This window comes from Cyprinodon tularosa, unplaced genomic scaffold (genome assembly GCF_016077235.1).
Source record: "Cyprinodon tularosa strain WSP-4 unplaced genomic scaffold, ASM1607723v1 ctg446, whole genome shotgun sequence".
NCBI classification, from domain to species: Eukaryota; Metazoa; Chordata; class Actinopteri; order Cyprinodontiformes; family Cyprinodontidae; genus Cyprinodon; species Cyprinodon tularosa.
Genome location: NW_024039170.1, coordinates 89287 through 116905, shown reverse-complemented (window position 1 = coordinate 116905; position 27619 = coordinate 89287). Strand labels below are relative to the sequence as shown.

At 36.8% G+C, this 27619-nt stretch overlaps 1 protein-coding gene across 3 annotated transcripts; it reads right to left on the bottom strand.

Moving 5' to 3' along the window:
• Positions 1-639: 639 nt before the first annotated feature.
• On the bottom strand, positions 640-27619 carry tpd52 (tumor protein D52). 3 transcript variants are annotated; one of them, XM_038300317.1, is made up of 7 exons: positions 27471-27619; positions 11441-11568; positions 8735-8883; positions 8060-8161; positions 5142-5183; positions 2323-2371; positions 640-2173 (listed from the first exon to the last, which is right to left on the bottom strand). In XM_038300317.1, exons 1-7 carry the CDS (start codon positions 27487-27489, stop codon positions 2048-2050), a joined length of 615 nt encoding a protein of 204 aa, XP_038156245.1. In that variant the 5' UTR covers positions 27490-27619; the 3' UTR covers positions 640-2047. The 3 variants fall into 3 exon arrangements, with proteins under 3 accessions (XP_038156245.1, XP_038156243.1, XP_038156244.1); XM_038300315.1 differs by lacking the exon at positions 27471-27619 and adding an exon at positions 14506-14773; XM_038300316.1 differs by lacking the exons at positions 5142-5183; positions 27471-27619 and adding an exon at positions 14506-14760.

Genomic DNA, 27619 nt, shown 5'->3' with positions numbered 1-27619 from the left:
AGGCCTCCACATTCCTAAGCCTGACATACAGGGTTTGTACACTATCAAGCCTCTTCCAATGATTGATATTCTGTAAGCTTTTTTTTTTTTTTTTTTTTTTTATAAACAAAATCAGGAAATCTTTTCATTTTTTAATGTTATATTCCTGTACTTTCAAAAATTGTAAAACACATAGCTGGAAGTGTAAAAAAACTAGAATCTTTTTGCACTAGAAGCTGTCATGTGAAAGCTTCTAGTGCCAAAAAACAATATGCATTCATTCATTAGGCAGGAGTTGTCATGTGACCTGCAGAGGAGCAGTTTAGAACAAACTTGAATTGGCAATTCAGATGCTAAAAATGACCCAACTACTAAAAGTTGCATCTATTTTGAATTAAAGTGTTTTCCCTGTTTCTTGGTCAATTATGTCCTCGAAAAAGTAGTTGCAGACTGAATTTTTATTTGTGAAATAAAAATTCTAATTTTTGCTGTAGAGACTAAATAAAATTTATAAACTAAAAAATTTTCATCAAGATTAATATACAACTAATATTTTTTTTTGTTCTTCTTCAGGCTTTAAATAAATAAACAGAAACACATCTAGAGTGTTGAACAGTACATTATACAGTTAGTGAAATAAATAAGTACAATAAAATAGTATTCAGTGAAAACATGAGACTCTTTATTGATAACAACCAAAGAAAAAAAAGACACATCAACACAACATGTCTTCCTAATCCACAGTCTTTACAGCAAGCAGTATCACTAATGAGTTATACTGACAGTGGGAGCTGATTTTTGCAATACCTGTTATCCATCAGCAGAGGGGAACCTTGTACCAGCTTGGACCTGTAGAAATAATTGTGTCCTTTTAGTTCAACTCGGCTCTATTTGGGTTTTATTGATCATTTTCACTGTTTGAAATCGAATCATATAAAGTGTTATTGCTTCCAGCATATAATCGAAAGAAAGCAGCATGAGGCTGTAAAGCCAAAATAACAGCTTAAAGAGTTTTTGCATTTAGAAGATGGATTTGATGAATGCAAAAGCAGCATTTCTCTAAGAATACTATAAAACTCTGCAGCTTGCCAACAATTGATCAATAAAGCTGTTTTTTTTTTCTCCCATCAATGAAATAAAAGAAAAACACTACAGGCAGCGCTGTGTACTACGCAGCATGGGTAGGTTGGGTGTTGCAGCTTTTGCAGAAACAATGCACTAGTGTTTAAATATTGACTCTGGCTGGCTGTGGAGGCTGCATTTATTTCTCTGTCACCTCAGGTCAAGGCTGGACCTTGACGCCATGTTTGCTCTGAGCTGTTCTGCTGATCTTGGCTCTTTTCCTGCAGCTTTCCAAGCACAGGGGGTGTTCATGGTAGTGATGGGGGGGGGGGGGGGGGGGGGGGGGGGGGTTCTGACAGGGTCGCTACAATGACATGGGGAAGGATTGAATATGAAGCTTGCAGTCAGTAGTCATACTTATGGCACAGTGAATCAAACCCGGAAAGCAGAGTAATCAGAGCGCTGCTTAAGACACATAAACATTAATATTCACGCCTCAGACATCATTAGTCTGGTGAACAGTTTGGCCTAAGAACAAAAAAAATAAAGAATAAAGTAATTCAAAACCACACAGGTTTAATAACAATAACTCCAACATTTAATATACTTCTGTAATCGACTTCTTAAGTACAATTGTTCTAAATGTGCAGTTTTCTACACTCGAGTGTTAATTTTATAAAGAAAAAAAAGTACACTGGAGCATGTTTGGCATTCAAGCTTTTCTGGTTAGAAAAAAAAGGCAAAGAAAAAAGGAGTGCAACAAGAAAGGAGGATGTTTTCTTGCACACTGAGCATGAACCAACTACATACACCAAAAGACAGGAGAACATGTGCCTGAACCCATCCCCTGGTTTTAGTTTCCACATGTCCAGAGTGGACAGCGGCCACAGAATACTGGGAAGGTGTTTGTTTCCAGTAAGGGAGCAACACAAGAGTTAGACTAGACAGGGTGGCGGGGGTCAGAAGGTTTAAAGAGGGGGGGAAACTGAGGGAGAAGAGGTGAGTCTCATTGCATGGGTGCGTCCTGAGAGGGAGGGTCCTCTGGTTGGCTGATCAGAGACTCAGTGGTTTCAGGGACACCGTCGTCCTGGTTACTGGGAGCACTGGTGGATCCTGCTGGGGTGATCTTAGTCTGAACGAGGAGGGAGAAGATTACGTTATTGACTTGAATGATCATATTCCTGCACTGCTTCTGCTAAAATAACATTAATTAAAAGAAAAATAATGATGCTTATGGCATCATCTGGAACATCAAGCAAATCCACGTATTAATCTCATCACCTTCAGGGTCTCCACTTTCTCCTCCAAAGTCTTGAAAGTTGGTGCGTTCCTGATAGAGAAACAGAGAGTCATAAGTTGACAAACGAACAGAGCTGAGCCGACTGCGTTTATCAGACCCGCAGCCTGAAAGGCAACACTAACAGTAAGCACAACTTTAGGAGGTGCAGATATCTGATACTGAATATTGGCAAAGCAGCCTTGCCTAAAGGTGGCCCCATTCCACCCAGATCTGTTTTTTTTCTTAAAGACTGTGAAGAGGTGTTGCTTTCCAAAAAAAGAAAAACTTAATAACAGGGAGGGGGCGATAAAAGCTGCAGATCTTAGAAAAAGAATAAAAAGAAAATGGTGGAAACTTTGAGAAAATTAAACTGGACAGAGTTTAAATTTCAGGGCAGAACGTCAGTCTCCATGCAGATGGGTTTGTGAAGGCGGGTGTTTGTCTTTATTTGGTGACTCAGGTTTATCTCCTTGTTTTCGACCGACTTTCTGTTAACTGGATGCAGCAGCCTGGCTGAGGGAGATTATCTAAACTGAAGTTTTGCTGTGTGCTGATAGCGGCTCGTACTGTTTGGATCCTGACAGTTAACACTCAGACCCGACTATATTCTCTGACAGGAATGGGGGATGCTTCTCCATACTTACAGAGCCTACTGGCAAAGCTAATATGGCAAAAGCATTTAATTAAAAGATTCTTCAGAGCAGCAGTGAAATCTTTCTTTACTAAATCTAAAATGTACTTCAAGATCATTTGAACTTATGTTAAAACTGATTTTTATTATGAGCACATCTGCTGTTAAAATGCCCAACCCTCTTTCTATAATAGGACTACTGAGTTTTGCCCAATAACAGAGAAGAGAGAGAGAGTCAATCTGCCCAATCACTGGAGATAACCCCTGATGTACTTTTTTTATTTAACTTTTAGATCTCAGGGCCGAGGCGATGTCTGCTGATCTATTAGGTCATCATCTCACTGCAAGAGCCAGACCCATTTTGAGTTGTCATTTTAAAAGCTTCGGAGCTTCTTGAGAGAGAAAAAAGCCACAGCATCATAGATCCTCCATCATACATTGCTCAAAAAGGGAACACTCAAATAACTTTGTTTTGTATAAAGTGGAATGTGCTGTCAACAACAACAAAAAAAGAAATAAAATTACACAATAATCATCAATGGAAATCAAATGTATTAGCTAATAGAGGCCTGGATTTAGAGTCACACAAAATTAAAGTGGAAAAACACACTATAGTTTGATTCAACTTTGATGCAACAGTATGTCCTTGAAATAGGTCAAACTGAGGCTCAGTATTGTTTATGGCTTCCATGTGTCTGTATGACCTCCATACAAAACCTGCGCATGCTCCTGATGAGGTGGTGGATGGTCACCTTGCAGGAAGGTCTGACACACTACAGCCACATGAGGCCTAGCATTATCCTGCACTAGGAGGAACCCAGGGCCAACAGCAACAGCATATGGTCTGACGAGGGGTCTGAGGTTCTCATTCCTGCACCTAATGGCAGTCATGCGCCTCCATGTGGCAAACACATGGAGGGCTGTATGGCCCCCCGAAGAAACGCCACCTACACCATTACTGACCCACTGCCAAACCGGTCATGGATGTTGCAGTCATGAGATCGCTCTCCAGGGTGTCTCCAGATCCTGTCACATGTGCCCATGTGCCCCTGCTTTCATCTGTGAAGAGCACAGGGCACCAGTGGCGAAATTGCAAATCCTGCTGTTCTCTGGTAAGTGCCAAGGCACATGCATGGTGTTGGGCAGGGAATGCAATCCGTGGACGTTGGGCCCTAATGGAGTCTGTATCTAAATGTTAGTGCAAACACATGCACATTTATGGCCCGCTGTAGGTCTTTTTGCAGGGCTCTGGCAGTGCTCCTATTCTTGCTTGCACAAAGGTGGAGGTAATGGACCTGCTGCTGGGGTGTTACCCTCCAACAGCCTGCTCTATGTCTCCTGGTGTACTTATCTGTCTCCTGTTGGGGCCTCCAGCGCCACAGCTCGCATTGATGGGTCATCCTGGATGAGCTGCACTACCTGAGCCCCTTGTGAGGGTTGTAGAGTATGTCTCATGCTAACATAAGTGTGAAAGCACCAACATTCAAAAGTGACCAAGACATTATACTGAGAAGTGGTCTGTGGTCCCCACCTGCAGAACCACTCCTTTATGGAGTGTCTTGCTATTGGCAATAATTTACACCCGTTGTCCATTTCATTTGCACCGAAGAATGTGAAATTGATTGTCAATCAGTGTTGCTTCCTAGGTGGAGATAGAAGTTTGATTTCAGTTGAAGTTGTATTCTGTTGTTTACATGTTTATTTTATCTTTATGGGCAGTGTACTTAAGAGTGGACATGAGGTTCTTTCTCACACAGTAAATTTTTTTGCCTAATTTTTGGTAGTGACGTTGTAGACTGATAAACTCATAAGCAGCGAGTTGTGTTTTGTAGTTTGTAATTTAGCTAAGCTTTCTTCTTTTTGTCCGATTCTTTGCATTCACATTCCTCTAAGGGATATGTTCAGACTAATTGTGCCGTTCACAAGACATGTCCTTTTAAATTAGCTAAAGCTTCAACTTTGGCTTGCAGTGGCAGGATCTGTGGATACTTGACATTATTGGACATCACTTTTAAAGGGCATCCTCCCAATCTTAGAAACATTTAAGGGCTGAGAATTTAATAAGGTTGTCAATAAGATTGGACGATGATGTATAATTCTTTGCTGACTACAGCTTGATGACTCCTTTGTTTGATTCATCATTTATATACCTGTAACATCAACATTAACCAGTTGGGCTGGCCTCCTTACCTTATAGCTGGCATACTAGCTGAATGTGGAATTGATTGTAAGCTATCCGACAGCATTAAGGAGAAGAAAGCTGGGGTTAGTCATGTTGCATAAAAACATAGCATGCACAGAAAGAACAGAACAACAACGGTAAGACGGGCTTCACGTACAGAACAAACAGAATTTATACCACCAAGTGGATAAAGCCTATAAACCCTGCTTCATCCCATTAAGATCGATTGTGTGTTATCACAGAGGGTATGTGTTAATCCCCGGCATTAGGGGTGAATATCTGCTCATCAAACAAACACATAAATCAACATCGGAGCAGACCAACAAAAAAGATCAAATGTAGGGATGGAATGCCTCCGACTGCTGTGGGTTCACAGTTCTTTACCCCTCTAAACGACCCAGACTCCATGAGGCTGCATTTCTCAGCACCTGCTGCTTTGACAGGGGCTAATAATCTTGTTTGCTGCTCAATAATCCCCAGAGAAGAAGGAAGAAGACAGCGTAGGTCCTGAGGAAGATCACTGAGCTGCCATTGGGTGTTTTTAATCCGTTTAATCCTGCTTAATCACAAACTGACCGACCAGCCGACAGAGAGGGATGGATGAAATAAAAGTTGGGGTGACGTGGAGGGTTACTAAAATCTCTCATCAGTAGGTCAGACCTCAAACACAACTGGAACTTGGTATTGGACAGTAAAAGCCTGATTGATGGATCAAATATTAAAACAGTAGAGGCACCAATTAGGTAATCAGAGATCCCCATTTTCCTCTAAATCGTATCTGACCTGTATTCAGTGGATTAAAAATACTTAAAAAATAGATATTCTTTCCCTACTATTTTATAAGGCAGCTTTGTAAAACAGTAGTTCCTCTAACTACTTTTTTTGGTCTATAAACGCGTCAACAACAGCATGTAGAGTTAATCCTAACCATTCCTACCTTTGGTGATTTAGGTTTTTAGGACTCTTTTTTTAATTACCAGAAGTAAGTTAAACATTTGGGAGTGGCCCAGATAGAATCCTGATTTGAATCTGTAAACACAGCTAAAGATTAGGGTAATGGAAAGGAGGTTTATAGAGTTCATCCCCCAAAGACTAATTCAAAGACACTCATAGCAATGATGACATTTTTGAGACATATGCCCGTGTTATTTCCTTTCACATTTTCATTGCCAATGGCTTTAATAATGTAGGGAATTAACTGTACTTAGATTTAATCTTAAAAAAACTAAATATTAGAACAAGTTAAAGGTTGTGAATACATACATAGATGTATTAATACTGATATGTTTGCTGAGATTCTATTGTATTAAAAACTAATACTTCAGCACAGCAATGGGAAGCTCAGAAATTGAAGAATCAGGCTGGAGATGCATGTTAGCCAGGAAAAGGCAATTGATGCATCTCCATTAAAAAATTAAATACTAAACAAAAACCTGTCAGATCTTTTTCCTGTAATTATCAAAAGAAAATGTCAAGTTTGAACTAAGAAGGGATTTAAACGGAAGTGATTTCAAAATCTCTCTTTCTATATGCAGGGCTGGATGTTAACCATCGCCTGATCTCCCGAGGCAAGTAGTTTTTATTGTTGGGAGAGTACAAATTTAATTGCATTTGCCCGCCGGGCAAGTGCAATGATCGAAAAAAAAAAAATATTTATCAGTCAAAATTACTTTAAAATCACCGACATTCGATTAAAACGACCCAGAAGCGTTGCCGGAGCCATTCTTGTTGTTTTGTACACATTCTCGCGTGATTTGGAAAAGCCGCGTGATTTTCCGCCAGATGGCGTGATTTTTGTTTGGGAATTGGTGCGAATCAGAAAATTTTTTTTCGACTTGGCAAGGTATAAAACAACAACAAGGCAAAGAAATTTAAGTACAGTAACACACCCACCACCTATTTTACCCTCGACCCATTTCACCCACCACCCAGATAACCCTAGATTAAAAATTATCGGTCAAGGATTAGGAAAATTGGCATAATTGTATGCCATGCGCACAGTGTAAATATGGCTATCATATGGCAGTCTTCTGTACAGTGATGCAGGTCATACATTAAAAAATGTTCATAAAATTTTTTTCTCTTAGACATTGGAGAGGTGCATTTAAATGTTTTAGAGCTAAACATGTTAAATTGGTGACCTGTTATGTTATTATTATTGTCTTGTTGCTGCATTTATTTTGTCAGGAAAAACTAATCCATAGTCAGTTAAAACTCAGGAAATTCTGAAATTATGTAAGACTGTGGAAACCCTGTTTAAAATAACTATGTATAATGATTCTCTAGAAACGTCACATTACATTAATAGTATTATCTTGTATCAACATACCGTGACTCTAAAATAAAAGTTATTCATTTGTGACATTGACTTCTGTAGTTTTTAACCTGTAAAGTTTTTATTTTTTTTATTTTTAACATTACAATTTATATTTTTCCAAACACACAACAGTTTAAAGCAAAGTTTAGTTTGAAAAGCATGTGCAGGAAGGATTGAAAAGCATGTTAACACAATAATGTAGGCTTGAGTTCATTATCTGACGCATGCATATACACACCAGGAACCTGTAAACTTAAAAAAAATACTGAATTACAAAAAACATTTAAAAAACAAACATGTTTCATTGATATATATATAAAAATGAATATATTAGGAACTATATTTACCAAACATTATACTGGGCAAGTAAAAATTGTTTCTGGGCAAATGAAATGTGAAAGTCACTAAAAATCCTTAACATCTACCCCTGATATGAAATGGATGCTTTTAGGATTTTATATGAAACACTATTAAACTGAAGGTATTTCAGACAATTAAGTATTCTATCACATCACAACACCTTTGGGGTAATTTGAAACAGATGCTGATTAGTTTTCTCATCTCAGAAACCGCTTATACTGAGATTACCCAGATTTCCATTTAGCGTACCTGACATCCTCCAGCTTCTTGCTAATGGCTGAGCCCATGTTGGAGAAGGCCGCTGTGGCTTTCAGACTGGCCTGAGACAGAGTTTCAGATGTCCTCCGATAGCTGGAATGCAGCAGGGGGAGATGGAAAGAAGAGGATATGAATGTAATAAAAAAAAGAATGAGGGATCAAAGGCTGAAAAGGAACATCAAGGTCAGAATCAAACTTCAATGCCTTCTTCATTTAAAACAAGCCTTGGAGAATCTGAATGCTGCTCATTTCCTGTAGAAAACCCCATCAAACAGTTGCACACAAGCCACAGGCAACCGGTCAACTGCGCTGGCATCTTCCCCCCCTCTGATAGTGGAGATGTTTCTCTGTAGCGCTGACAGCCAGCTGTGTTTTCAGCGCATTCAGAAATACAGAAGCATAAAGAGGAGCTTGAATAATTTACATACAATAGAGCTGTAGCTCATGAGGTTTTCATTCTTTCATTGCAAAGTTCAAAAGGTTGGCTGAACATGCTCAGTGTCATTTCATTATTATTTCATAATCCATTGAAGCAGAATTTGTTTTTGGTTGGATGATTGCATGGATGAGAAAAAAATAAGATGAAACACAAAAATCTAAAAGCCTGATATGTGTAGAAAATACAGTCAGACATGAGCTGATATTCTGTCAGGTAAAAATACTCACGCTGTGGAAGTGGTGACTTCCTGCCAGGTTTTGGTGATGTTCTGTTTCAGCTCATTTAAAGGAGTGATGCCCAGTCTCCTCTTAATGTCTGCAAGCTGCTTTTCTTTGGCTGCCAGCACCTGGGACAGGGTCTGGATCTCATCTTCAACCTGACACACACATACACATGAAGCTGCATTATGGGATGCGGAGCCTAAACTGGATCCATTGTAAATGCTCAATTCCGATTTTTTTTGTGAAATCCAATTTTTTTTGCATTGCTGTTCACATTTCTAAATATATGCGACTTGTATGTGATCTCCTGAAGTGTCCTGCATGTGCAGTACAGGACATAATGACGTCACAAGCAAGCGTGCTAAGTGTTTACGAAATTAAACATGGTTGGTAGTTCTGGAACGCATCTGCCGATCTTTCCCAACCTTAAAAACTTAATCTTTTCAAGATGGTAAAAAAAAAAAAAAGACTGCTCTTCGCATTGTCGTCCACGATGGTTGTTATTTTTCTTCCCGCTTCTGCTTGGGAAGACGCAGAATAGTGACCTTTGTTGAGTATTAATGGCGTACAGGTCGTATGAATGCGATTTGGCCGTTCAGACACAGGTTACTCTTGTAAAGATCAAATTCAGGACCACATAGCCAAGTGGCCTGGTGTTGCATTGTAAGAAAAAAAATATTGGATCTGTGTTGTTCAGACAGCCATGAAAAGATCAGGTAGAAAAAAAAAAATTAGATTTGGGTCACTTCACGTCATTGTGAACGTAGCCTTTGTTTAACCTCACAGGAGTTCAAATAGAGAACATTAGTGGGGGAAACGAAGAACATAAATATATGTAGCTGGGGATAGAAATTGCTGCTTAGACTAAAGCTAGTATTTTTTTTACCTGAAAATAATTATGAAATATTAATCTTTTGAAGTAAGCACATAAAACTCACAGAAGTAGATCAGACTCCTTCTAAATATGTTTATTTGCATTTTTTAGTTCGTAAATTTTCAATGAGATCTATTTTTCAATTCACTCTTATTTAGCCTGTCGGTAGCAAAACATGTGGACTCAATGAGAAAACAGCAAAATGATTATTTAAGGACACAAAGCACAGCGAAGATAATAATAAAGAAATCAAATCTGAGAGGAATAAATAGATCATAATCAACAGAAGTTATTGGAGTTATAATTATGCTTCAATAGATGCTTAAAGACACAGAAAGTTTCAATCACTTGTTTTCTTAAGGATTCAAAGGTAATCGCAGTCATTAGCATCTCACAGAATTTGGGAATCGCTAAAATTAATCTTGGCCTTGAATCAGCGAGGTCAAACTACCTGCAGCTCAAATGTTTGCTTTCTGATCTTCAACTGTCTAAAACACTAAGACAGAAATCATTAAAAACCTGACATCCATATTTTCTAATAAAGCCAGATCTGTGATGTCATCAATACGCACACAATATAGAAGATGCTGTTATCCTGCTTTTGTCTTTAAAAAACTTTGGATTTTCAGAATTTTCTCCAATTCCAAGAAATTCAATAAACCAATTATGTGTCTAATAGCTTCACTGCCTCAATATACTATGCATAAACATGAGGATGTTCCGCAAATACTTTTATCAGTTTTTCTTTCTAAAATAACCTGATATAGAAATTTGCTAAGATTTGATCCCATCACCCAATGTGTTTTTCCCCCAAACAACTTAGAGCCACTTTAGACATAAAGCAGGGAGAGTGGACTTAATGTTGCCAAGTGAAATAGAAATTTAAAGAGCAAATGATGTCTAAAATATTTTCATTTTAAGATAAGTAATTTTTCTTTATGAAAGTAATGTTTACGGAGGACGGAAAAATAATAATGATCTAAATCAACTGTCCTGCAGATTTTAGATGCATCCCTGCTCCAACATGGTCAATTCAAATGACAGAAATATTTCTTCATCATGCCATCGGGTTTGGCAAAGGACTGGTAACAAGGCAATAATTCGATGCAGCTGTGTCGTTGCAGGGAAGCATCTAAAACCTGCAGGAAAGTAGATGTTGGGGAACAGGGTTAAAGACTGTAGATAAATAATGGAGGGCCACTGATAAAAGGTGTAAACATTAAAAGCCTTGTCATATTAACCTCTTACACCCTTAGGGGGTATAAATAAATTTCTGCCTGACAAAAACACACAAAAGTAGATCACTTATAGCCTCACAGCTATTAGATTTAAGAAGAAACTTTTGGTACGTCTGTAAAGGTAAGATGTCATGAATGGTTTTCTGGTGTCAGCACCATTGTAGCTTTGACCCTGCCTGAAATATTAGGGACAAAATACAAAATATTTTGCATTTTTTGAATCTCGCCAAAATTTTCTTTGAAATAAACATTGCAAAACACTACCAAAATATTATTTATAGCACAAAAAAGTAGTACAGACTTTTAAATCTAAATGTTGTGTAAAAATATACCAAATTTGGACTCAATCAGATGAATCATATTTATTTTAGAATGGTATTAGTGAGAAATTTCTTAGGCGGAGAGGCCATTTTGGCACATTTATCCAAAAATGTCACCAAACTGTGCCAAATGTGTTTTTTACATCAATACTGGGGGTTTGTTAAAATTACAAGGTCACGTAGCAGCTGGACCCACCGGTGGGTCCGTAGGGTTCTAGGGGTTAAAGATTTAGAGGGAAACATTATTTGAATAACAATCTAACGCCCGCTCCCTTCTGACCTTAGCCAGCTCCTCCTGCAGTTCCTGACGCTCTTCCTCCGTCAATGTGGGCGGAAGAGGAGCTGGACCAACAGATGTCACTGCATCCTCTCCCATCTCTGCTACTGAGTCTGGTTTCTCCTGGAAACCTGGCAGGTAGAGAAATACAAAGAAAGACAGATTCATCTCCCAGACTCTTCACAGAGGAGTGGAAAAGACATCAGTAGAACAATGGCTGAAAGACATGAGTCAAAAAAACTGAAGAAAAAAAAACTGTTTCATTCCACTGACAAAGATGCAGCCATATTTTTGCACTTTAAACTAAGATTACAAAGTGTGCACACCCCTACTACGTATAACAAATAAGTCTCCAATCTTTAAATATTAATATAAAATGAGAGATACAAAACACAAAAACTGAATAAACAAAAACTGAATAAAAATTTACCTAAAGAGAAGAAGTCAAAAGAGGAAGTTGATGCTGGAACTTCAGGGGGAAATTGGCCAAACCTGTTTATCAACTGACACAGGAGCAGCCTATAGAGATCTAAACACTCCATTTAGGGGGTTTTATTTCTTAGGCTGCAACTAGATCAGTTTTAAGACATGTTCTTTCCTACCATCATATGTTCCTGTCAGCCCCCTCAGCTTTTAGTGCAGGCATAAAGAGCAGTGGAAGTCAATTAAGTCGGCAGATTTTATCACTGGCAGACGGATTTTATTGCATTCGTGCATCCAAGCTGTCATTTGCAGCTGCAATATCACATGTTGTTTTTGCAGCTCCTATTTACTTTGACCCAACCATCCTACTAACATAGACTGGTTATTTTACTGTAATGCTGCTGACTTAAAACATAAAATCAGATTAATTTCTGGACAAAAGAAAAGTAGTGACTGACAAAATAATGTTACATGTTGTGAGCTGAGAGTTGAGTTATTCCAAATGTTTTAAATATTCATAAAACATACTTTGAGATAAGAGTCACATTAATTCATCATGCCCTCAATTAATCCCTTTTTTCAAAGAATGGTGATCCACCCCACTAATGCCATACATAATACAGCTACAAACCAGGTTATAAACAAGGAACTTCCATAGTTTACGACATAAAATGTGCAAACTTTCAGGTCAACTCTAAGAAGCTGCATTTTGTTTTTACATTTCTGAAATCACTCAGTGGCACAGTCTGAATTTGCACAGCTAGCTGTTAAAGGACTAACTCACTCAGAACGTGAGAGCAGGAAATAAGGCAAAGGCTTGAGCGTGGAAGTTTAGCTTGTTCCACTAAATTGCACATCACTCCCTGGCGCCTCCAGTCACATCATTTCCTCCCGACAAGTTCTCCCCCAATGACCACCCTATTTTGTGTAACTTTCAAAGCAACATAAACAATTCCAATTTTCAAACACAAAACTGTATTTTTACAAGATTTGTGGAAAAAAAAGAAAAAGATAAATAAAATTAAAGCACTTTTTGGATGAAGGATGCTTACAATAAAAGTGTTAACTTACCTTAAGCACCGTTAAGGAATTAGCAAAAATAAAAGCTTAACTTCTATTCAGAAATTTCTAATTCTTCAAACTGAGATCCATGTTGAAAAAGAAACGGATTACTCTACCTAACTAGATCTGGAACAAGAGAAGATTTGGAAACAGCAGCGTTAGCAAGAAGATGTAAGGCCATGTGTTTTAACGGCCCTTACCATAAATAATAAGAATATTTTCAGGGAGATTCCTTCCTGGCTAATGTAAAGAGGACTAAATATCATCCACATAGAGGGAAGCAGTCAGGCTATCATTTAGGAAAGAACCAGTCTCCTTAATTAATCTTTCCTCAGTTAGATAGTAAAGATACACAGTTTACTAAAGCCACAAGATACAGTTCAGCAACCTCTTTTTAGAAGCTCTCATCCCTGCACCATGATATAAAATCAAAGATGTGCTCCAGTTGTCCACCGGTTGACTTTTGGATAGTTTTGTTTAATCTGCTTTTTTGTCGTGGATGGTGGTGAGATAAGCTCCAATCTCTCTTTATCAGGGCTGTTTTACATCTTCCCAGTTTAGCTCTAAACATAGATACATGGGAATTTAGGTTAGCAGCTTTTTTGTTTTTTGTTTTCTGACTTGATGAGAACAAAGTAGGGATGACATAGATGAATTTAACATTTCACCATTATATTATTTGATATTTCTTGTGATAATTCAATTGAATTGATCATATCAGTTCATCACCACACTGAGAAAAAAAGTTACAACAAAAATAGTAACAATCCCCATCATTGTCAATTTTTAGGGCATACAAATCTCATTAAAGTCCAATTAACAATTAGCAGGTTAAATGAACAATTCCCAATGATTTATTTGTGCCTATAAAAAGAAGACATTAAACCAACTTCAATGACGTTCTCTTATCTCTCTTATTTTGAGTAAAGGCTAAGATAACAAATAGACCTTTGTGTTTATCCCCCAAGGAAAAAAGGAAACCATGGATTACATATTAAACATTTCAATCATTAATCTGATCAGTGTAAACTACAAAAACTGTTAAACTTTATATACATTTAGCAAAATCTACCACTTTATATATATATATATATATATAAATGTATCCATGGAATTTGGATTTATTGCTCCTTGTCATTTATGTTATTTTCTTTTATTACTGTACCTTGTTTGTATCATGAATCAGTTAATTACCACACAGAGACTCAATGATTGTTATAAAAGAAGGTAGGAACACATATGTCTTAAAAAGAAATTAAATTTAGGATTTTAACAACTATATCTTGGAAACTTGCCCCATAACATATTTTGAAAACCAGGCGTTGGTGGAAATAAAATAAATAATATTCAAACATTTTGATTGGTTTTGTATTACAAAGAGAAATAAAATGATACAACCGTATAAAATAATTAAAGAGGAACTGCAACAAATATAGCAAACACCTACAATAATAACCCCACAATCTTACAGTTAGTGTTTCCCAAATTCTTCCTGTTCACTGACCCAAAGCCATGCTTTTTTTTTGTCCAGCTCTCACACACACCCCCTCCACTCAGTCTCTCCCTTTCCTTCTTATGATTACCTCTGGATCTGACAGCTGGCGAACTGGGCGGCGTGTCGCTGTAAGCTGGGGAGAGGAAGAGGTAACTGGAATTGACTCCTTGTTCAAAATCAAAAGGAGAGCTGTATTCTTCCAGAGGCTCCATATCTACGGGTCGGCAGATCACCTCTACGCCGCGATCTCTACCTACGCAGAGCCCGTCGAGTCCTGATTGTCTGCATGTGATCCAGCCGCGTGCTGGTTGTCACCGTCTCTCCTTGCTTACGACACTCTGGACTCTTGTTCTCTTTGTGATGAACACTTAAGCAGATTTTAGATTGGTGTAAGAGCAGTAGGAAGGTCAAAATGAAACAATATGACGCCACGTTTTCATTACTCATTGGTGCAGCAGGCCAAAGGGTTGTTAAAACTCTGCTCCTTGCAGACTTAATAAGTTACCAGTCCCCTCAAGCATCTGTTGCAGATCTCTGAAACAAACACATAGTCTCTCCCTCTCCACTATAACCCTAAAGGTCACTTCTCAGTCCATCATTCTAACATCCCTTTCTGCAACCAGTGCCGCCGGTTTTTGGATGCTTGCTTGCTGAGCTTCAACACCTTCTCTGCCATTTGCACTCCTACATTACTTGCCATCACCCAGCTTGTAAAGTGAGGAGAAAGTAGGAGAGGTTCCATTTGTGCAAGAGGGTCATGTGGTTATATGTGTAGGGGCGCATTAGATGAAAAGCATAATCTGCAGTGTCCCAGATTACAGCAGAGCGCTAATCCAGGAAGGCCTGTCCTACCCAGAGCAGCAGCAGTAATGCTAGTCAGGCAGAATGAGAGGGGAGGACGCCCCCCGGCTAAACTGGCTGCTCTGGAAGTAATGGAGAGAAAGCTCTTTGTGTTCTTTTAACAAAAGAAAAGTGCTACTGTGTGCGTAAAGTACTGGAGTTTATTCATTCCTTCTACGCAACAAGGACATTCACTTAACTGCAGGTTGCTGTTATAAAACAGTCACACAGAAACACTAAAAGCTGTACAAAGATTGATAGGGAAGAAATAAAGAATAAGCATGTTTCCATAGCAACCCAATCTCTATAAAATACATAAATCAGGCATTATAACATGACAACCTGCCTGATAGTGTATGGGTCCCCATTCTACAGAAAACGTAACCCCCTCCCCATTTACTGGTCAGATCCCTTCAGGTTTGCAACAAGTTGTTGACTTTTCCAGTCATATTTGTGATAAACAAACCCACACATTGATGAACGTTGTTAAAGCATTTAAACTTTGGATTCACTGCAAAATATGATGCCAGATTGTGGACAGTTTAATGCAGATCCTAGAGTAAAATTAAACAGCTCTTAAAGGGGAACACCATTTTTATTTTATTTTTACATTGGCCCCTTGATTTTACGTTATTCTATCATGTTCTACTCACCCATATGAGTTTTGTGTTATTTGGAGCTGTTCTGAAGATATTCGGTTTTGTAATCCAAGTAACGTCTTTCTTTGGGCAACGAGCTGAAGGCACAAACTAAACTGTTCATAATTTATTATTTATGGTACGCCAGCATTCATAGCATGAAGGCGAATCACTGTCCGCCAGACATTCCGGTTATATTTTTTATATTTATATTTTTTAATAACAAAGTGGAACATGCTATAAGAACGTAAAATCAAGGGCCCAATGTAAAAAAAAAATGACGTTTCTCTTTAGGATTCACAAAAATAAGGTAAATTTAGAAATATATACTACATAATTTAAGTTGATAATGGTGCATATTCCTCTGCAGCTACATTTTTGTATTGTAACGTATCCAGACTCACTTTCTGAGGCTGGAGCCACATGTTCTGTACGATCTCGTCTTCCTCACAAGTAAACGGCAGAAAGACTAGAGGAGAGTGGCCCCCTGGCAGGTAAACGTTAAATAATTCAAAGAAGATATCATTTATGATCAACTTCTATTTCTTCAGGATTTTTTTTTTTTCTTAAAACAAATCCAGCCTGCCACATTAATTACTTGAATTGATGGCACTAGTTCCTGACCTTTAGAAGGTCTTAAAATAGGTGCAACCATGTTTGTAGGCACAGAGCAGATCTTCAAAGAAGGTGTATAGTTATTTGCTTTGACAATTCAGCCGACAGTTTGCCTTCATCAATATGCAGATGATATTGACACAAACTCATGGATGGATAATATGCTAATGTAAACATTTACCACATGCAAAGGGATTTTCAAAATCAGAAACTTAATTACGGCTGCAGTTTTTGCATCTTTTTAGTAAATAGTAAAAGTCCTGTACCTAAATAACCCATTTTCAAGTCAGGAGGCTCCAAAGCACATAACTGGACATTTAGTTATTCATCCTTTCACGCACATATTCACACGCAGGTGGTACTTCTGAAAGCCGGGTGCAAACTCGCACAAAATTTTCTGCGGCCGATGTAACTCCAAAGGTACAGTGAGAGATGAGAGAAATAGATTCTGTGTGCACGTAAAGATATATGGACCACCAGAAATAACAAATCTAATAATATTAATAAAAAAATTTAAAGATAAATGCAGCGGGATGGCAGACAATCTTTATACATGACTGAAGTTAAATATTTGACATGATTATATGAAAAAAATATAAAAGAACATAAAAAGAGCCTACAAAGAGACATGGGGAGGGATACTCGCCACAACTGGGATTTTTCTCTCTTCATATTATAAATCATAAAGTTCTGTGCACAAAGCAAGGGTCAATTAGCAGACAAAGATAACTTTATTACATATTACATCTCTGATATTTAAATTTTGTAATTATAATCATTTTATTTGATTTACATCTTTACTAGCACTTTGAAATAACCTACCTATTTGAGTACAATATTTATAATATTCTTATTTAATTTTATCTTTTTAATTATCATTATCTTTCTTTTACGGTCCCTATCAAACTGCCTGTATCACACAATCTGCTCATTTCATTGGTGTGAAACAAAAAAAAATAAATAAATAATGCACGTACAATTTAATGTCCCTTAGTTTGATTCTTTGAACATCAGAGCATTAAAGTGTAATAGCTTACCTAATACTACAGCCAAGCTTTTCTCTGCAATATAAATTTTACTGATAAACAGATATATGCAGTACTCTATAATACACCAAGGTATTCTAGATACTGTGTGACACATCCAGCTAAAGCTGCATTGGACTGAAATGTAGGAAATGTACAGGCTGAGTTGATACATTAATGCAGTAATTATGTTGCAGAAACTAATTTGGCTTTGTGGTATTGTTGAAAGACGCAACAGGGATCAGGGAATATGTTTTTTTATTGAGGTGTGTACGGGTTGCGACAATGCTTAGGTGTGTCAAGGTAAAACCCTTATTGATGGAGGAACCCAAAGCATCCCTGCAGAACAATTCCCAAGGCGTCACACTGCCTCCACTGGCTTGCATGGTTCCCTGTTAGCTACCATGTCCTCACCAGGGAAACAATAGCTATTATTGTGCTGTCAAAGAAAAGCTGTACTAAAACCACGCAAAAAGGGACTTAGAAAGGGTCACTTTTCATTAGCTTTGAATCAGTATAAGAGGAAAAGAAAAATCCCTGGCAAACAAGGAGATCCTTCAACACATTTCCAACTATTCTCTTTTCTAAGGAGGCAGATGAGCAGGTCCACACTGGCCTTTTCTGAGAAATGTAATGGATTTAAAAACAAAGAAGGGCCAAATATTTGGAAAAAAACATGAGCACATTGAGCAAATCTTATTTTGATAATTCTGGATCAGATCAGTGCATTTCACTCTGAATGTGGCTGCAGATTCTTTGAACACCATTCAACACCATTAAAATTTTATTTTATTTTAAAGCGAAACGCAAATATGACCAGATCTATGGTACATTGAGATGTACTGATACGTAAATTAGATGCTTTCTGATTGGTCATTATCAAAGGTTTTTTCCCCCCTGCATTGGCTGATATGTGTATGTATCCACTGATTCATTAGTACATTCTGCATGATGTCTAGAAATCACATGAAAAACATTCAATGCTGCTCCCTCCCTTTGCCTTTTGTTAATAACTCTGTTCATTATGCTAAAGAAAAAAATGTATCCATTTAAATGTACCTATACTATTCAAGCTGACAGAAAGACAGTTATTTGTTAAGAAGGTAATTGTGATTATTTGTTTTTTTCCTTATTTTTTAATTAGTGTTTTTTCTAGCAGGAAAAAAAACTCTTATTGAAAAATTATATTTCAAGTAACGTCCTTTAAAAAAGCAAATAAAATATTGTTGGTCATGCTTCGAAGAAATTTCCTTTGAAATGTCTTTGTGCGTTAAAAATGCAAACTTTAGGTTATTTTATTTGGATTTTAAGTAACAGACAAGCATAGTGAGCAGGATTGCAAAGTTAAGGTAAAACAATAGAGATTTTTTAGGATTTCTTCATGAATTAATATTTAAACAATGTGCCATCTCTGTAGGATAATAAAAAAAAAAAACGGTCAGTCACTTGTGATGCATCTCATCCGGTTTTGTGCATTTAGCCAAATATTACCAAATCATGTCTACAAACCGGCTCAAACTTAACATATACAAACCAGGGCTGGGGATCACTGATCGATTCTCATTTTAAACCGTATCAGCATGGAGGCAGAGCCATGTTTTAAAATCTCTTTTTATTTAGAAAAGGTTGAAGTGTGGTTTTGATAGCAGCACCTCTGTAAACATGAAACCTCTCAGCATAGATTCTCAACTGGATTTAGAAGACTTCAGGACTTTGAGTTATTTGTTTTACATTTTATCAGTTCATTTTCAAATATATAAACTAAACAAGTATTTCAAACAAACTTGACTAACAGGGTAACAATTTAATTCCTACCACACTACACAAGAGACACAAAAAGTACAAGTGATCAAATAATAAATTGCATTGCATACATTTAAGTCATTATTTATGCAATATCTTAGATGATCATCATGCTCATGACCAGGAATCAAACAGATAAGAGTAGAGAAACTCAGCCTTCTGCTTAGACTGTAACAGGGGACAAACAGCCATTTTTAATTGGTTAATGCGGCACAGCGTAAGATCAATTATCCAAGGCATAGCCTGTCACATGATTGGCCGAAAACAAGAATCATGAGACATGAATGACTGCGTGAACTGGACCCAAAGAGTTCCCATGACATGTGCATCATGGGAAAACAATAAGGAGAGCTGCAGATGGAGCCCACATACTGTACATGTGTCTGCAATCCAGGCTCTGATAACTAGAGGAAACTGTTATTCTAATCTCCTCTGAGGTAAACTGTCAAAAAAAAAAAATCAGAAAATCTGAATCAGGTTAGCGTAATTAAAACATGTCATGAAATTTTGTATGGCCAAGTGGTTTTGCAGTGGTTGATGTTTTCTGCGTTGGCCGTTTAATTTACTCTGCTGAGGTTTTTAATGACTGAACAAAATTAGGAAATTTGAGACACAAAAGGGAAGAATCTGTTTTTCACTCCAATAAATCTGTTTTTTATGGAAGAAGGGCACAAAAATAGTAATCATGGAAATACACCATAAGAAGTCATACTTGGGGCATAGTAACCAAGAAGGAGTATTAATCACAGAGACTAAAATGGATTCATGATATCATGGCCTTCGTGCAAAACGCTGTGTTTGGTAGGAAACACGTCATGACCCTGAACAACTTCCCAATGTAAAACATGGTGGTGGCAGCATTATGCATTATCCATCCATCCATCCATCCATCTTCCTCCGCTTATCCGGGGTCGGGTCGCGGAAGCAGCAGCTTAACAAGGGAGGCCCAGACTTCCCTCTCCCCAGCCACTTCTTCCAGCTCTTCAGGAGGAAGAGCCAGCCAGCCGAGAAACATAGTCTAGTGTTGTTCAGCATGGGGGTGCATTAGTCATTCTTCATTTTACACAGAAAATGGAAGCTCGTCGGAATTGGGGAAGAAAGTATGCAGCTAAATATATGGATTTTATGGAAGATCTGTTAAAAACTGTATGGCTTTTTAGTGTAAGGGTGAATACATTTGAATGGTAGGATCTAAAGCACACTCATACATTCAGAAGCCAAGTAAAATCCCAGAAATATAACTGAATCCATAAGCTGTGGCTAGACTTAAAAACAGATTTTCAAATATACACTCCTTTCAGTCTTTGCAACTCTGAGCTACTACAGGTGCAAATGTGTAGTATACACACTGCACATATATGAATGATACAGACTACAGAATATACAAGCAGACATCAAGTGCAAAGGAAAAATGCTGCTTCACTGAAAATAGACCAAAGCTAAATTAAAAAAAAGCTGAAAAATATCAGCATTTTTAAAAAGCTGCAGTAGAAAGCCCAACCAGTAGGGGGAGTCAACTACGCAGGTCGGATAAGATCCTCAGTAAAGATAAAGAATTTGTTTTCATTATTATTATTATGTTAAACTGGGCAGTGATTTAAAAAATATGACAGAGTATTTCATAGGTAATATTACTGTGTTTGTCATTATTGACGGTCTGGTTCCACCTTAGCTGGTAAACTAGCCCCATCTGCCAGCGGCCAAAATCATTTTTGCCTGCGAGTGGTCTAGCCTCGAACAACGCCCCAGGCTCTAGAACTTGTGGGCCAATCACAACGCAGAGATGTGTTTTGAATTTCTGGATGCAAAGTGGGCGGGGTTTTGAGGGCGGGATGACAAAGCTGCGCGCCGCTGGAGAAAACACAACAAGGAAGATGGCAACAACTATTGAACAGTTTTCGTTTGACTCAGCTTTGGAATCAGTTTTGGAAGGATTAGACTTGTGGTTTTCGTTTAAATGTGAGCAGGAAGAGGCTCTACACTCATTAATTTTTAAGAAGGACGTATTTGCTGTTTTACCGACAGGCTGTTTGTTTACACTCCCCCACCAGCTTTTTGTCGCGCTTTCTATATCACAGTCAGTTGCGCTCATTGGTCAGAGCGTTGGCCAATAGGCACAGACATGGTTTGAAAAACAACGGGTTGTTGTCATCAACAATTTTCCGATGTCTGATGTCTCATTCATCGGGACCAGACTAAATTAAACATTTAATCTAACAATCTCACTTATCCGGCTAGTTCCACCTGGTTGACTGCCCCTAGTGGTGGCATTTCTTTGCACTGGTCATGTCTCTGCAGTGCAGTTAATCTGTTACACCTGTGAGCCAACGTCATTTTTGTGCAAATGTGCAAAACTAGGGGTGTCCGGATATTATGTTTTGAGTTCCAATATGATACTGATATTGCAGCTTTAAACAATGACCGATACCGATATGGACCCGATATCAGCATTAGTTATACAAAGATTATTTACATATTTTTTTGTGTGAAATGATAGATCAATAATTGATCAAGTGATATTCCTCAGAGAATAATAGACATCAGCTATGAGAACAGCTGACTGTTTTATTGTTTAATATTTGGTTTTAATCGATATATTTTATTATATTTGTTTTAATCCTTTAAAGTTCTACGCTGTTTTTATACAATTTTAACTTTACCTGATATGTACAGCACTTTGAGGCAGCTGTGGTTGTTTCAAAGAGCTTTATAAATAAAGTTGAGTCGACTCATTTCTTATTCACGAAAGAGTTAGATAAACTTTAAACAGCAGCTGATAGAGGATAAGTGTTTCTGAGCTTTCTAATATTGGATTTAAGAGACACGCTGATATAATTTCTTTTTTTTTATCATATCAGACCAATTTCCGGTATCAATGTCAGATCAGGACAGCCTGAGACAAAACCCAGAAAGTATTGGAGATTTCATTACAGCATAAGGTTACATAGAAAGTAGTAACTCTGGTTCGCCAAATGCAAATGCAGACCATACTTTACAGATTTTTGTATGTAGAGAAACGAAAAAAAGATTACCAAACTTTTTATTTCACTCAACACTTGCACGATTAGGTCTTTTCCTTTTAAAAAAAATGTTGCAATATGGAAAAAGTTTGAAAGGTATTAATTCTACAATTTCTTATGAAAATTTTACTTTTCAATATTAAGCATACATTCACATAGGGAAACCTTACTACAACCAAACAAAAAAACATCAACAGAATTTTGCAGTGTGGACGTTCGTGTTGGGAATTATTATGCATTATATATAAATGTTAATGTTAATATAAATGCATCAAACTAATCATTAGCAGTTTGTGAAACTCAACAAGCCAGTAAAATAATCATTTTGCATGAATGATTTACTCCAATAAATGAATCAGAGCTTAGAAAAACAGTGGTATTTATGGGCGCAGTGTTTAAACTGTCAGCCATAATGAAAGAAAAAATGTTTAAGCTCATTCTAATATTTACACCAAAAAAGCTAGTAGAGATGCTACTTCAGCTTTCCTGCAGCAAACCATTTTGTACAGTACAACTAATAAAGATATAGACAACAGAATGCTACAAAACAAATGAGTATTATTTGTATTCATTAGGTTAATATTGTATTATCAGTAGTAGAGTAGAGTAGAGTAGAGAGAGAGCAAAGAAAGAAAAAGCTTTCCATAAAAATGTATAAAGAACCTAACAGCAAACCTGAAAGAGCAACTTTCCAACATTGGGAGAAGTTCTAGAAAATTAATTGGGTTATGCAAGACAGTGAAAAAGGGATGTTAGAAAAACACAGGGCCAGAAATTCAAGTATTTCTGTTTTAAAGCCTAGGCTTAATCACAGGGTTTACTAGTGTACACCTTCTCCAACAAGAATTTCAGACAAACAGAGCTGCTTTTTTTATTTTAATTGACTAATTTACACAATTAAATCATCAGATATTTAGAAATGATCATCTATAAGCTACACACTGAGCTCCATTTGGCAGGGAGAGCTCAGTTTTTTAACGTTGAAAATCATTCAGTTGAGAGGACCATTGGTCCAAACCTTCTCAATGAAAATGCTTGCAGGAAGCAGCAAATTAGTTACAATGGTTTCTTTCAACTTTTTAAACTCTGGAACTATAGTGAAGGGAGTCTGTTTATTTAGTTACACTTTGTGATTTTTGTCATGTTAACTTACATACACACTGAGGCGTCTCTCCCCAACTCATTTTCTTTTGCTGTAAACCATGTAAATGCTGCATTTTAACTTTATGTTAACTAAGGATTATTTTAAAAAGAAAGGACTTCCTTAATATCAGATATAAATGTATAAAGGTTAGGACCTTCTAACAAATAAAAAATTATGCTATAGTGCCTATAATAATATAATCCAGTACAAATTAATTTAAACAAGTAATGACACAAATTTACAAATTTGATATATTAATGCGATCCCATTAAGATCACTTTAAGTATCTGAAATACTGTATTGTGATACTGTTTAGGATTAGTTCTTCCCCATTATCCAAAGGTCTTACCCATTTCTATTAGTTTAACCATCTTAGCCAATGGAGATCGATGGATCATTGAAAACTGGCAACACCAATGGGGGCAAATATATTCAGATTATTTCTAGAATAAATGTCACTCAGGTCAACAATTTTTCAAACAGCAAAGACATTTACTCCTTAGTGAGGGTCTGTCTATGATTGGTGGAATTTCTGTTAACACATTTGCCTTTTAGGACATACACGTGTACATTTAAATCAGAGGCGTAAAAATGTGCATCACTAAACAGATGTCAGACATAAGTGCACTTTTATTCCATCAAGCTGGATGATTTCATAAGAAAAACCCAAGCCTGAGTGTAAATATTTGAAAGAAAGTTCAAATCAAACATAGGACACACTGACATAATGATTATTATGGTTTATTTCATGCAGCTACAAACTGAGTCCAATTTGACTTTTTGGCACTTTTTCCTTTTTCTGTACATTGTTTTGAAAATTGAAAAACATCTAATTTCATTTTAAGAATTCACATGACAAATTACTTTTAGAAGAAAAATAAATAACAAACAATTGATGCATTTGATTTAATCTTCTTGATTTATTTGGCAGCGACATTTCATGGACTGAGCGCAGAGCCTCTTCAGAAAGAAAAGATATTAGCATTATAGTAGAGAGAGCAACAGAATAGAGAGCCTGTTAAACTCCTTTATAAAGATATGGTAAACCATTAAATAATTAATTATAAAACTGGCTTTTACATATTTACTTAAATATAGGTTCCTTTAGTTAGTTTGGGGAAAAATCTTACTTAATAATAAAGACAAAATACAAATGAAGTTAGGAGGACCCTTTTTAGACAGTTTAAAATAATTAAATATAATAGAAGCATTTCTATTCTTAATGTTAAAAGAACGTTAATAAATAGGAAATCCAATTATGCTTTCCCTTAAGTTCAAGTATGGCTTATATAACACAGATCTATGTGATTTAAGCCAATTTCTTTAAATTCGAAAAACAAAAAAAATGTATTTAAGCAAAAGTTCTTCATGCTGTCATTGTGACCTTTTTTAATTCAGGTAGTAGCTACAAGAAAGTAGCCACTCAACTAAACCTGTCCATATATGCCTTATAAAGTTGGATACAGCAGTGACTGTGTAAAAACAGGCTGAAAGAGGGCCCAAATTAGTTTTTTTGTTGTTGTTTTTTAGGGAGAATTTAACAAAATAAATCTCCAAAACCTTGAAATCCACAGAAATGTTCCTGTCAGATCCTAAAACTAATTTATTTTGTTGTAATGTGTTTCCCTCTTTACCAAGGATATGCAGCTGTAAACATATACCAGACCTTTAGCAAAACAAGCCACTTACAAATTTTAAGACAACCAGCTGGTAAGAATTACAATAGATTTCCACATAAAGCTGCAAGGATCTGCCATAAAACTCCAAAAATCATTTAAAAAAAATCTATCAGAATATGCTCTATACAGCTTGGTTCTACTTAACCAATTTCTTCATAAGATAAACCAGCCTCAGGGATGTTGACTGATCTGACAAATGAAAGCGGTCAGTTGTGCTTTATAGGAATCTAATAAGGAAAAATAGTTGAGCTGGGCTCATGATCAATCTTATTAAACCAGCCAGATGAAAAACAACATGACTGTCTTGTCATGTTGCTGACCGTCAAAAACAACCACAGAAACAGGAAATCAACGACAGCAGAAGAAGAAGAAGATAGGAGACAGTTTGAAATATCTGTAAAAGACACACTTTTATTCACAGCTTAACATCTGCCCTCATAGAAGGAGGTCCTGATTGGACCCTTGCACATCTTCCCACTGCATGTGAATCACAAACCAAAGTGTGCAGAACCTCCTTTTAAAGGAATTACAACAAAGAAATAATTAAGATCATGTGACTCACATACAATAGAGGGAAAGGAGGCTCTTAGAAACCAACCGCTCAGAGTTAACTGATCTTAGTCTTGCTTAAACCTGAAAACCCCTCTTCAATTAATCTGCAAAGACACAAGGCTTCATCTGAAATACTAAAACAATTTTTTTTTAAAGAAGACTACATGTGGAGAAAAATTGAACGGCTTAATGTAGAGAGGTCTAGAGATCAGCTTGTTTTTTTAACCCACAGTAAACACACCACACCCAAATAGCATTGGAAAAAAACAAAAAAAATCAAAACCAAAAAATGATTAAAGATTCAAAAGCCTTTCATCAAAATAAAAACAGAACTATAAAACATATAGGTATCCAATCTATAGAAGCAAATCATGTTTTTAATGATAGGCAGGCATAGCCAACAATTTTTAACAAAAATACTTCAAAAAAAGCCAAATTGATCTAACTTTTGAATTCAGGAAAAATGTAGGAAGCCGACCTGCAGTGTCCATAAAAAAAGTTCCTCTAAACCAGAGAAACCCTGATTTTTACTCCAGCACTTTTTTGTGGGACCTTATTAAAAAAATGCTTTGTATTTCAAAAAAATAAAGCATAAACCACTGCCAATTTTGAAATTAGCAATGATTTTTATTATTGCTGTACAATTAAGCAACCGTTGTCTTCTTCTAATGTGAATTTTGGCTCAGAATTTGAAATTAAACAAGACAGAAGGATATTCAGGAGAGCATCACTGCACCATACATACCAGACAGCGAGAAGCTAGAGTGATTAACTGGATGCCTGATAGTAGACCTCAACCTTCAGGTCTGTTGCAACAACAGTGTAAATTTACAAGAAAAAGGGAACAACCACATTTAAAGTGATGCAGCAACAGAGAGGAAGAACAATTATTTCCTTTTGTTGGCTGCTACACTTGTTAAATTACAGCCTTTTTATACTTAAACTGTTGATTCTAATCATAAAGATCACAAGACTTTGAAAAAAAATACAGAACAAATAGCTTCACATTATTGAAATGATTCTTTTTACAACTCTTGACCAACCTATGTAATCCCCTCTAATCAGCTGATCAGGTTTACAATGCTATTTTCTGCAGATATTTAACACTGCCTATGATTAATGACTAATGATTCTCATTGGTGGAGATGTTTAAGTTTAGATAAATATCTTAATTATGCAGAAATATTAAAAGGAGGAAAAATCTTGCAGGAAAAAACCTCTCAGCCCTCCTTGCTTGAACCCAAAACAATTGTTTTCAACAGGAGAGCTTTCCTTAAACAGACCCTGTACTGACATTTACACAAGGTAGCAGTCAAACAGGTGTGACTACTTCCTCCGCCTCTTAACTTTTCATTTTATTGCAATAGCTGTTTATTTTCTACTTTTTAGCCCGTGTCAATCATATTTCCGGATTTAAATTTAAACATTGAACACATCACGTTTATGTTTTGACTTAAATTAATACTTCTGACATTTATATTAGACTTCCGTATTAATTGTTTTTTTTTTTCAGTTGACACTTTAAAAAAAGAGTCGCAGTTTAAAATCCTTAAAGTCTTTCTGTTGTTACTTTAACATGAATAAATAAACATTACCTAACATGTGTTCTCCTACGACGCGATTCAACCTGAGAGCAAACTTTTGTAGCTAGTTTGAGAAATTTAAAGTTACAACAAGCAGCTTAAAAAGTCTAATAACAATACTAAAAGAGCGGGTTAAATGTGATAAATGGTTTACCTTTCTCTTCGCCCTCCATTGCGCGACTGACAGATGTTTTGCTCGTTTTTTAAGTCCAGGGTGTGCAGGTTGTCAGTTTGACTACGGAGGGTCTTCCTGTTCTGTCCTCGTGTTGCCAGGCTGCCCGCCGTACGGGGTGGGGTTGGATG